Source organism: Vipera berus (genome assembly GCF_964194415.1).
Source record: "Vipera berus genome assembly, chromosome: 2".
Lineage (NCBI taxonomy): Eukaryota > Metazoa > Chordata > Lepidosauria > Squamata > Viperidae > Vipera > Vipera berus.
This window is the reverse complement of record NC_138203.1, coordinates 165,444,035-165,455,969: the sequence shown is the minus strand read 5'-3', so window position 1 is coordinate 165,455,969 and position 11,935 is coordinate 165,444,035. Positions and strand designations below refer to the sequence as shown.

The 11,935-nt window shown below is 39.4% G+C and overlaps 1 protein-coding gene across 1 annotated transcript; it reads left to right on the top strand.

The window, feature by feature from the left end:
• Positions 1 to 2,314: 2,314 nt before the first annotated feature.
• On the top strand, positions 2,315 to 7,692 carry PPP1R27 (protein phosphatase 1 regulatory subunit 27). The gene is made up of 3 exons (XM_081320403.1): positions 2,315 to 5,425; positions 6,463 to 6,613; positions 7,351 to 7,692. The coding sequence occupies exons 1-3, from the start codon at positions 5,248 to 5,250 to the stop codon at positions 7,472 to 7,474; spliced, it is 453 nt and encodes a 150-aa protein (XP_081176529.1). The 5' UTR covers positions 2,315 to 5,247; the 3' UTR covers positions 7,475 to 7,692.
• The last annotated feature ends 4,243 nt before the right edge of the window (positions 7,693 to 11,935 follow it).

Sequence of the window (11,935 nt, the reverse complement as noted above, 5' to 3'; positions counted from 1 at the left end):
ATTATTTTGGGGGGAGATTGGTTTATAAGAAGTGTGGGGTCTGAGGATTGAGCTTAGTATGCAAGTACTACAAATTTTCTTTGTCATGACCAATATTTTGAATTGCATAGAGGATAGGAATGTTTCTGGTGTATTAGCTCCCTGTGAGTTGAACATTTCTGCTTTAATATTCTGGGAAGGAGTATAAGGGAGAATCTTTGGCTGCTGGAAACATTCTCATTTTTGAGATCTCATCAGATATTGTCCTTCGGCTTTTTTTGCTTACTGCTCGGAGCATTGAGAATCTGGGGAAATTTAATTGCATTAGTGGATTACTTCATATAGTTTTATCTGATGATGTGATTATGGTAGACCAGTACTAGCGAGACTTGAGTTCCTATTTCCCTTTTTCTTTAGCTCACTGTAATTGTGGATAATTCACAATACTTCAAAAGCTGAAAGGAAAGGAAATGGGAGGGATTTACCATCTTCACACCTTAGAAACTATTGGGGAAAATTATAACATGCATTTACTCAGGCCCCTGTTGCATGTGTGCCAATAACTGTAATCCTTAGGTCTGAAAGGGACAATAAAATCAACCAGTGAGAAGGCGTAATTTAAAACAAAAAGCTAGTGCCTCTGAATGTGATGGCTGGATAAAAAACAGGATGAGCAGCTTTTTATTAAGTAAAGCTGGGAATGAATTTTTAGTAGAGTATCTGAAGTCAATTCAAGCCAAACTGAGCTGGAAAATTATGAGCTGGAAAAAAAATTGTAATCAGCAAAATGCCATTGAGATTTTAGATTTATAAAAACATGTAACTCTTTTTAAAAATATGTGGATCTATTTGGTATTCCTCAGCTATGGTACTTCGATGAAACTAGTGGCATGCAATAGAGGTTTGAAGGACTCCATCAAACTAGGGCAGGAGTCTTAAGGAACACTTTGTATCCTCTGGCTTTCATGTATTCATAGACCTCACTTGAAATATAATGATTTGCTTTTATTTCTTAGATTTGAAACTGGTTGTTAATGGGAGGGGGGGAAAATCCCATGTTCACATTTGAAATAGGATCTTGCAGTGTTTGGCTTGAATCTAGCATATATAGATCTTTCTTGGATAGAATTTTGAACTCCAGTGTATTTGGAAACTTTCAGTTGGCTGCAGCCTATATTTTTGTCTTGTGTTTTTTGAATCAGAGTAGATTGTTTTTAATCCTGTACATTATCCCAGCATCTTTATTCCAAAATTTGTGGTAAGGTATTTCAGATACAATTTTAGCTTTATTCTAAGTATCACTTAAAGGACAACTCTGTGTGTGTCAGAGAGAGAAATCTTTGCCATCCCAAAGTGTAGAGCTATTATGTTTAGGATCACCAAGGTACAAATTGTTTCTAAAGGTCGTCAATTCCTTCTAATTCAAAGAAACGTCTAGAGAAGTATGTCATGTGCAACTATTACCTGCTTTATGGATGAGGTCTGGACTGTTGGCTACCTCAATTGAACAATATTTTTGTAAGCAATTATGTCATTCTATCATATGATGAGAGCGAACGTGCCTCATTACTTGTAGCCCAGGAAAACAAGCTGCTGTGTGTTGAAGAGCAGGAGAGATTGCTGACAATTTATTTTCCAGTGTGGCAGAAAAGGAGGATGTCAGGCAATTTCTGAAGCAGTTTTTGTTGCCTAGTTTATTTTAAATAGCATTTTACTATCAAAACTATTCACGCCTGTACATATAAACTTCTTAGAATTTCCAGAGCAATAACCCTGCATTATGCATATATGCTGTTTTGATATTAATAATAATAATAAGTTGGAAGGTAACTTGGAGGTCATCTAGTCCAACCCCCTGCTAAGGCAGGAAACCCTATACCATTTCAGACAAATGGCTGTCCAGTCTCTTCTTAAAAACCTCCAGTGTTGGAGCATTCACCACTTCTGGAGGCAGGTTGTTCCACTGGTTAGTTGTTCTGTCAGGAAGTTTCTCCTTAGTTCTAGGTTGCTTCTTGACTAGTTTCCATCCGTTGCTTCTTGTCCTGCTTTCAGGTGCTTTGGAGAATAGCTTGACTCCCTCTTCTTTGTGGCGGCCCCTGAGATATTGGAACACTGCTATCATGTCACCCCTCACCCTTCTCTTCATTAAACTACACATACCCAATTCCAGCAACCGTTCCCTATGTGTTTTAGCCTCCAGTCCCCCAATCATCTTTGTTGCTCTTCTCTGTACTCTTTCTAGAGTCTCGACATCTTTTTTACATCGTGGTGACCAAAACTGGATGCAGTATTCCAGGTGTGGCCTTACCAAGGCATTGTAAAGTGGTATTAGTACTTCACGTGATCTTGATTCTATCCCTCTGTTAATGCAGCCTAGCACTGTGTTGGCTTTTTTGGCAGCTGCAGCACACCGCTGGCTCATATGCCTCTCCTGGCAACCATGGAACCTTCTTTTTTTTCCACGGATCTACGCTGTGACTTTCTTGCTCATATAAGTATGTAAGGTGGAAAGATTCCTGGTGGTTGCATGGCTGTTTAAGTTCACTTTTCCTTCTATGAAGATTATAGGAGAGAGCATTTTTCCCCCCTGTGGGTCTATGATGTTTCGCAGTAAGGGCCAGACAGTACCTAATACGCAGATTATCTTCTCATACCTACAGCTGGACAACCTGTGACTCTTGTTCGCTTGGTAGTGTGAGTCCTGAAAAAGAAGTCTTTGAGAAAGAACTTAGGGTGGGGAACGTATGGCCCTCCTAATATTGCTGAACTTTTAACTTAGCAACTCTTTTAATTGGATGTGATGGTTGGGGCTGAGGAGAGCTATAGTAATTGCAGCAGGAGTAAGTCACTTGCTTTTCCTTCAGAGGTTTTAGTCTTTCTTTCCCATAGCTTGTACCACACACAGGTGAGGGATTGTTTACCTTTTGCTAAAAACCTACAGGTCCATTTCCTGCCTTGTGCGTTGTTGATGTCCGGATTCTTAACTTGAGATAACAAGTGAAATGTCCCTAGCCTCCAGATGTTTAAGACTAGAGCTCATTTGAATAGTCACTATCCGTCCAAGCATCTTTCCGGAACCAGGATGGGAAGGCAATCTGCGGCCAGCAGCACTGTCTAATTTCAATAGTCTGGCACTTGATAGTGGTATCAAAAGTTAGAACAGATGCCGTATTTCTTGTTCCAAGCAGGAGATGCCTTCATGCTGCAAAACCCAGATTGATTCACAGTTGAAAGCTGTGGGAAGTATCAGAGTCTCTTGTTGCTGCACTTGTTTACTCTATAGGGCCAGCTGAGATACCCCGAGAAAAGCTGATGACACAGTTTCCTTTTACAGACGTTGTTTTCACGAGAAGAATGAAAGCTAATGTGCATCTCATCAAGTACCTCTGCTGAAGGGGTGCTGAGTTGCGGATGCTATTCAACAGTTAAAAGTAAGAAGGTATGTCAGTGGGAACTATTAAAATTATTCTTCATTGATTTAACAGTCTGATAGAAAAAAGCCAACGAAGACTCCATGAGCTGAATGTGATTTTGATGTTTACAGAGATTCAGTTCTATAACAAGAAGGTGAAATGAATGGCACTCTTATGCAATTTTAAAATTAGATACGCAGATTAGAACTTTCAGTGGAAAATATAACTAAAAACTGGTTTAGTTGCTTTCAAAATCTGATCATATAAAATCAAGAAGTGGTTGTATTATTTCAGTATTCTGAAAACCTCTGTTTATTTGGCTAGCTAAACTTGATTTTGAGCCATTCTGAATTTCTTTTTAAAAATACAGTTTTCTTAATCAAAGTAGTAAAATTAGTAATATGAAATTTTAACTCCTTGAATACACTAAAAATACCAATGCAAAGAACAAATGAATATGGCTGTTATCAGTGTCTAAAATATCTCTAGAGTTGCAAATACAAGGCCCTTGCTTAGAACTTTATTGGATATGTAACAAGATCAATAGAACCTTTGGTGTGGATCATACATGTTATAGCTCAGGTGGTGCATGAGATTTTAGATATAGCTGTAGACTAGAAAAATGAATCAACTACCATTAGAATTTCTCTTCACATGTTTTGGGAAACTCTGGTCAAAGAACCCACTTAGCGGAAGCTTCCGTGAATTTACATGGATTCTCCTATTGCTCACCAAAATTTGAGGGCTTTTCTTTTATTCTTGATACTCTGTTTTGGCAACACAACTTTCCCAAGTCAAATTTTGCAACCAGGCACCCTCTGTGTGGAACAGGCAGCTGGCCATTATTTCCAGTTTCAATTCTTCCTCAAAATGAATACCTTGCAACTCTAACTTGCAGTCATATAGTGGAACTTAGATTCATTTTCCTTCTTATTTCATACAAGATGTGTATAAATGCTTAAATTGGATAAAGTTCATTTCCATTCATATACAGAAATGATTTCTGAATTCACATGGCTGTACAGAATTTATATGTTGCAGCACTTAACAACTGAAGAATTGATAACAAGGATGACTCCTTGATTTCCTTCCCTTAACCACTTCTATCCATATCTTTTGGAAATATTTTTTGGATTTCCAAATTACACGCAGCAAATTAAAAGCATAAACTCTTAAGAAAATGCCTAGCTGCCTTAAAGATAGCAAAATATTGTTTGCTATTCATGTAATAAAACTATTCATTGTAAAAGCTTTTCACTTCTATAATTGTTGTTTTTGAATCTTTCCCTCTTAATGATAGCCATGAACCAGTTTTGGGAAAAGTATAAATGGCTGCCAACAAATTCCAGAAAGTAATGTAGAGTATTGCAAATGGTGGCTTGCAAAATCTGAGGCTGCTGGTTGTAGATTGCAGTCCAAGATGGACCTGCTGACTACCACTCATCGACAGGTGGGCCGTAAGCTGAGATTCTAATTTATGTTCAAAAGGGGGAAGCTGCGGACAAGGCATCTCAGTTACAAGATCTCATGGCAACAAGTATGAGCTGAGTGCCCTCAAAATAGCCATAGGGAGGCTATATAACAAGAAACTCTGCGGGAAACCCTCAGTCCTCTACAGATCTTCACTCACAGGTTGTGCCGTCCAAGAAAAACCTTGAAAGGAACAGAAAATCACTGCTGGGTACCTCTTCACATTTTCATTGCAAGATTTTGGGAGGAGATACTCCTTTGGATCTCAAGACATTATTGTAGTTTGGCACCTCAACGTTTGTGGGGTAGCTGTGGTCTCTGCTACTTTCTAAGTCTGGTCATTTTCCTTACCTCATCTGTTGGGCTTCCTTTGCCCTCTGTGACCATGAAATACTACTACCCAGGCTCACTTCCTAGGTACAGGCGATATGCAAGGCACCTCAAGACTGTGCGTTTCTCCAATGACGTCGTCTTCCAGGACCACATTCGACAAGGTGACTTGGAGCAAGTGGGACGTTTCATTCGGGCCAGGAAAGTCTCCTTGGATACCATCTATCCCTCTGGTACGTGGGAGAGAGGAAGACTGATTGGAGGGTGGCTGAGTAAGAAGCCGTTTAATCCCAGGGAAAAATATGGCTTGCATGTTAGGCTGCATTTTCAGTGGGATTTAAGGAAACAACAGGGAGCTTCCTTCCTGTCTCTCAGTTGCCATATAGCCCACATTATTTTAGTAGAATCATTCAAGAAGGGTATAAACCTAAAATTCTATAAACCCTTACAGTACTTATTTCCTTAAAGTAACCAAGTATTTTGATTCAGTATAGCAAGCAACAACAGCAACAACAACAACAAAAACTAGGATGAGAAATAAAATACTATCTGCTTCTCAGAAATATCTTGAAGGGTTATGCCCAACTCTAAGGTTAATGTAGTGTGTCTTTGAGGCATTACCTCTGGTTATTATTTCAGGGCATGGAAAGCTGTACAAGAAAAAATTGCAAGAGCAAGTGTGTGAAAAGCATAGAAATGATGACAATTACAGATTGCAAAATCCCAAATCAAATTATGATAGGATGAGCTTAATCTTTCTGAAAGGTATTATTTAGTTTAATCTCCCTAGTTAGGCACAATTTAGGTTTTGTTGGGATTGTAACTGCCAGAATTTCCCAGTAGGTTTTAGCCATGCTAGGAATGCCATGGGGCTGCAGCCCTGATTCATGTGGAAGGTGGCAAGTTGGAGAACTTAGGTTATTTTAGCCCAGCATTGTAGGACTATAGGATTCTCTTTGGGGATCATTTTGCTGTTAAGGAGACTGGCCTTCATTCTTTTTGTAAATCAAATAGTTCCCAAAGAAGCTTAGAAAACATATCCAGGAACTTTGACTGAACTTCTATTTCCCTTTTGCCTCAGGTGAACAATCTTAAAAACATCAACAGATCTATGTGGATGCATGTTAACTGAACAGTTTTAGTTATGTTTCTTTACTTGAAAGACTTTTCATGTGCTAAGATGAAAAATGTGGTAGGATCCCACTCAGTTTATAGAAACCATCTGAAGGGTTCACAGACTAGAGTTTGATATATTGTCTTTTTCAATTAGGAATGGCTGCCATCCATGAAGCTGTGCTTGCTGGAAACCTTGATTGCGTCAAGCTCTTGATAAAATACGGCGCTGACATAAATCAGAAAGATGATGAAGGCTGGACACCTCTGCATGTGGCCTGTAGTGATGGCTATGCTGACATTGCAAGGTCAGAGATGCTAGTCTGTTTACCTCATTCCCTCTTAACCAGCTGTGCCACTCTCTCAAGTGGGAATTATATGGCCAAGGAAAACAAGAAGGGCAGTGATTTCACTGTTGGATTACTGGGTAGTGAACTTTAAAGTGACAAGAAATAAGTCTCTCTTGGCTTATTCCAAGAGATGGATGAATCCTCTCTTATCTACAGTGCTCTCATCCTGACACCAGCAGTGCTGAGAGTATTTGTTGGCAGATTAACTGTGGTATTGCTGAAATGCCAAGCAAAAAAAAAACATTTAAATGGAATCCTATGTTATTTAAAAGGTGATTGTCTTTGTGGAAACAAAAAATATCTTTTGAGACACTTTGTAATGTCATAAAGTCCTCCACATTGCCTTAAATATTGGTATATGTCAGTTGGACAATGCTCGTGGGGAAACCAATTTATTTGATTCAGGCTGTAGTTCTAATTCTTCTGCTACAGCAAAAATAGCTCTAGGTTTTTGTGTACCACTGCATTCTCCAGGTGTGAATAGTATAAAGAGGTGAGCCTGCCTTAGGGAAATTTGAGAATACAGATGATTGTAATGCAAATTCTTACTGCAATTATTAAAAGTGACTAAAAGATACTTAAACCATATTATACAATGAACTACTTAAATGGACTATTTTTTAAACAGATGTAGTTAATCCAGACTGTTTTGACCTCTGCTGCATTTCATGATTTTGTCTTTTCTGATCTTCCAGGTACCTCATCTCTCTTGGGGCCCAGTGTGATGCCACCAACAATGAGGGAGAGAAGCCATCTGACCTTATTGACCCAGAAAACAAGGATCTTGTGGAGCTCTTTAAAGCAGCCCATGTAAACTAAGACTGTATCTCTTAACTTTTTTCCATGTGAAATCCAGTTTCCATGGCAGATAGTATAATCTGTTGTACGAAGCAAAGTTGCCCCAATGAAGTTGGTAACGGAGTGTGATTATCTCCTACAGGAGGCCATACTATAGCTGCAATAGGTATATATGAGACTGACTATTTGGGGATTTCTCAGAGACGTGCTTGGGGTGGTCCATCCAAAAAGAAATGAAACATTCTTTATTGTGGTTCATTGTCCAATTCAATAGATGACATAAACTGCTTCTGATGGTGTGACTGTGTAGGCAGTTTACATATACTGTATGTTTGTGATCTAGATTGGACCGGATACCAAGTTTTGTAAGCATATATCTTCTGTTTCTCATTTTGCAATTATTAATTTTGAACAATGACCTCAGCAACATTCATGTCATTTTCCTAAAGAATCCTCACAAAATAACCAGGAAAACATCTACCTTCAAAATGACATCTTTATGTACATATGGATTATTCTAAAACATAGTGTATAATGTCCTATTTTTAATGTGTTGCTTTTATACTGTATTTTTTAAGTGATTCCAAAACAGCTTTTTATTTTTTCAATAAAGGAATTCCCAAATCTGGAGTATTTTTCTTCCTTCACTTCTCACATCAAAGATAGCCAAGCTTCTGTTGAATCATTTGGTTTTGGCTATAATACAATAAAACTCTTCTTGTAGAAGCAAAATCCATATGGGGAGAAGAGCATTTGGATCTGGAATAAGCAAATTCCAGTGTCCAAAGAAACTTGGATTGTCTAAAAAGCAAAACGAAAAATGAAAATGAAACTTCATCAAAGCTTGAACTGTATGCATTCTACTAGTTAAACCTCTGGACCTGGTTGTAATATCTGATAAAGCATTTTTACATTGCATCCAGTTAACTAAAATTCATTGAAATTATGTTAATTGGATATTTTCATAGCATCAAAAATATGTCACATATAACCCGGTATGCAGGGTCATGATGTAATGTAACAGCATGCGGCATGTTGCTTGAAGTGATCGCAACTTTTCTGTGATGAAATCGGAAGAGCTTCCAAATAACTAACTGAATCCTCAATTACAAGTTTCTCATTTTTTTCTCTGAAACCCTTCTAATCAGTCCCAAAATACTATGCAAAATCATGAGGGAGAATTAAACATGCACTGCATTCAATGGGACATTACAGCCTAAACCCCTGGTGGAGGATGTTCCTATTATATTATGATTGGTCCCACAGTCAGCCCAGTATTTAGACTGGATTTGGCAGTTTATCCACCTAGCAAATCTTTCCCAAGGATCTGGGATAGGCAGATGGTGTTAAGTGTATATTGCAGGATGCAAGTTATTGAAATAAAGCTGCCTTTTGTAGCTAATGATTTTATCAATACCAATGATATTCAAATACGATCGGTTCACATCACAGCTGTCAGTTTTCTAGCTGATATTGGTCTTCATACACCATCGGAGTCTTCCCCAAACCTAGGATGCTGTAATGTGTCAATTAGTATATGGGAGGATCCAAACAGTGTGGCCTTTTGTAACTGATAGGTGGAAATTCTATCAATATGCAGATTTTCTAAGTGTTGTCCAAGCCTTTTTGGTATGACACCCACTGATAATGACTGGGATCACCATGGCTAGTCTGTGTCATAATTTTTCAACTTTAATTTTCAGATCTTGATACTTTCTGATCGCCAGTTTGTGAAATCAGTTCTTTAGTTGGTGCTGACCTTCATTCATACTGAGTTCTTTCCAAGAGCCTAGGATGTCATAATGTATTGGCATATTATATGTGAAGATGCAAGCAGCGTGGCTTTTTGTAACTGACAGATGGAAAAATTGTCAATAAGCAGATTTATGTGTTGTCCATGGCTTTTTGCTATGGCACCCATCAATAACCAATGGGACTATCATGGCTGGTTTATGGAATAATCTTTCAATTTTGATTTTCAAATTTTGATATTTTGTGACTTTCTCCAATTCTTTGTCTTCTATTCTACTATTGCCTGGTATTGCCACATCAATTATCCACAATTTCTTTTCAATCAGTTAAATCAAGTATGTCAAGATTTTATTAGTTTGTACTTGGAAATCCCAAAATATTTTAATCTGTTCATTTTCAACTATATTTTCAATTATATATTCCCACCAATTTTTCATTATTGGCACAGAATAATTTTAGAGATGTTCCAGTGAATCATTTTGGCAACTGTGTTGTGTCTTTGTTTTTAATCAGTTTGTGCAATCTTTTTCCATGAATTGAGTATATGATCTGTTTCTTCTGCTTCTTTGCATCATCTGCACTTTGAATCATTTGATAATTTTTTAAACTTCTGGCCTTGATTCCATTAGTTCAAACAGCTTACCTTTGAGCAGCCAGATCAAACATTCACTCCCCCTTTTAATGTTCCATTTGAAAGCCAGTCAGGTTTTATTATTATCCACTTTCCTTTTCACCTTTTGTGGAAATTGACCGTGTAATGCTTTTCCTTGCTAGCATTCTATTTGGGTTTTTATTACATTTTTTTCAATATTCATGTTATGTTTCCTATATATTTAATAAATTGTGATTTTTATCTTACATCAGTACTTCTTAGCTGTTTTTTACATAATCAACCAATGCACACTTTTTACTTCAGCTCTGACCAGAAGTAAACCTTTGCCTCCATTTCTGCAGGGCAGGTATTTATTTATTTATTTATTTATTTATTTGATTTGTATACCGCCCTTCTCCCTAAGGACTCAGGGCGGTGAACAATGACATAAATATCAGAATGCACAAATACAGATATTGAAAACAAATTAAACCCTAATTTTGCCCAAATGCAGAAGATAGTTACCTTAAAACAATAATTACAACAGAACCTGTCAGACCAGACCGGATTGCTCAAACAGATATGTTTTTAGGTCACGTCGGAAGGAGCGAAGTTTGGGAGCCATCCGGAGCTCAACCGGTAAATGGTTCCATAGGTCAGGCGCGCCCACAGAGAACGCCCTCCCTCTGGAAGCCACCAGACAGCATTCTCCAAACAGTGGAACCCTTAGGAGGCCCTCTCTGTGGGAGCGCACTGGACGGAGGGACGTTGACGCTGGCAGCAGGTGATTCCTAAGGTACTCCAGACCCATGCCATGTAGGGCTTTGAAAACCATTACCAGCACCTTGAATCTTACCCGGAGGACAACTGGGAGCCAATGCAGCTCACGGAGTAGAGGTGTAACATGGGAGTATCGGAAGACTCCCAACAAAACTCTCGCGGCTGCATTCTGTACCAGTTGGAGCCTCCGAGTGGTCCTCAAGGGCAGCCCCATGTAAAGAGCATTGCAGTAGTCTAAACGAGAGGTCACGAGTGCATGAGTGACCGTACGTAGGGCATCCCGGTCTAGATAGGGCTGTAATTGGCACACCAGGCGAACCTGGGCAAAGGCTCCCCTAGTCATAGCTATTATGTGGTCTTCCAAGGAAAGCTGTGAATCTAGGAGGACTCCCAAGTTGCGAGCCCTATCTGTGGGGGGTAATAACTCACCCCCTATAGAAAGAGATGGAATGTTCTGAATATCCCGAGATGCCGGTACGTACAGCCACTCAGTCTTGTCAGGGTTGAGTTGAAGCCTGTTCCTCCCCATCCAGACCCGAACTGCTTCCAGGCAACGGGACATCACATCAAGGGCATCACTGAGGTGGTTTGGGGTCGAAATAAAAAGCTGGGTATCATCAGCATACTGGTGATACCCGACTCCAAAACCACGAATGATCTCACCTAGCGGTTTCATGTAGATGTTGAATAGGAGAGGCGAGAGGACCGATCCTTGAGGGACTCCACAAGTGAGAGGCCTCGAGCTCGATCTCTGCCCTCCTGTTAATACCGACTGCGAACGTCCCATGAGATAGGAGGAGAACCACTGGAGAACCGTGCCTCCCACTCCCAATCCCCTGAGACGCTGCAGCAAGATACCATGGTCGATGGTATCAAAAGCCGCTGAGAGATCTAGAAGGACTAGGACAGAGGAACAGCCTCTGTCCCGAGCTCTCCAGAGATCATTTATTAGTGCGACCAATGCCCTCTCTGTGCTGTGTCCGGGCCTGAAACCCGATTGGTACGGGTCCAGATAGTCAGTTTCCTCCAGAACCGAAGGGAGCTGATGTGCCACCACACTCTCAACAACCTTAGCAAGAAAGCGAAGGTTGGAGACCGGACGAAAGTTGTTTAATATAGTTGGGTCCAAGGTAGGTTTCTTGAGGAGGGGTCTCACCACCGCTTCTATAATCTATTAATATCAGTACAGGAATGTAATGCGTAGTGAATACTCATGTTTTCTTGTTTTTTGGTCCAAACTGTCCAGTTCAGCTTGTGTTCAGTTAATAATTCCTGTAGTGTATCGTACCAAAGGTATGGCCCAGGTACTGATGGCTTTGATGGTGTTTTCACTGTTCAAATTTGTTTTTAACAATTTT

What these genes read in the sequence shown, in the direction of transcription:
- PPP1R27 (XM_081320403.1), top strand. Translation starts at nt 5,248, where the DNA reads ATGAAATACTACTACCCAGGCTCACTTCCTAGGTACAGGCGATATGCA. An exon ending in GGATACCATCTATCCCTCTG is followed by an intron (nt 5,426 to 6,462) that starts GTACGTGGGAGA and finishes TTTTTCAATTAG; the next exon opens with GAATGGCTGCCATCCATGAA. An exon ending in GGCTATGCTGACATTGCAAG is followed by an intron (nt 6,614 to 7,350) that starts GTCAGAGATGCT and finishes CTGATCTTCCAG; the next exon opens with GTACCTCATCTCTCTTGGGG.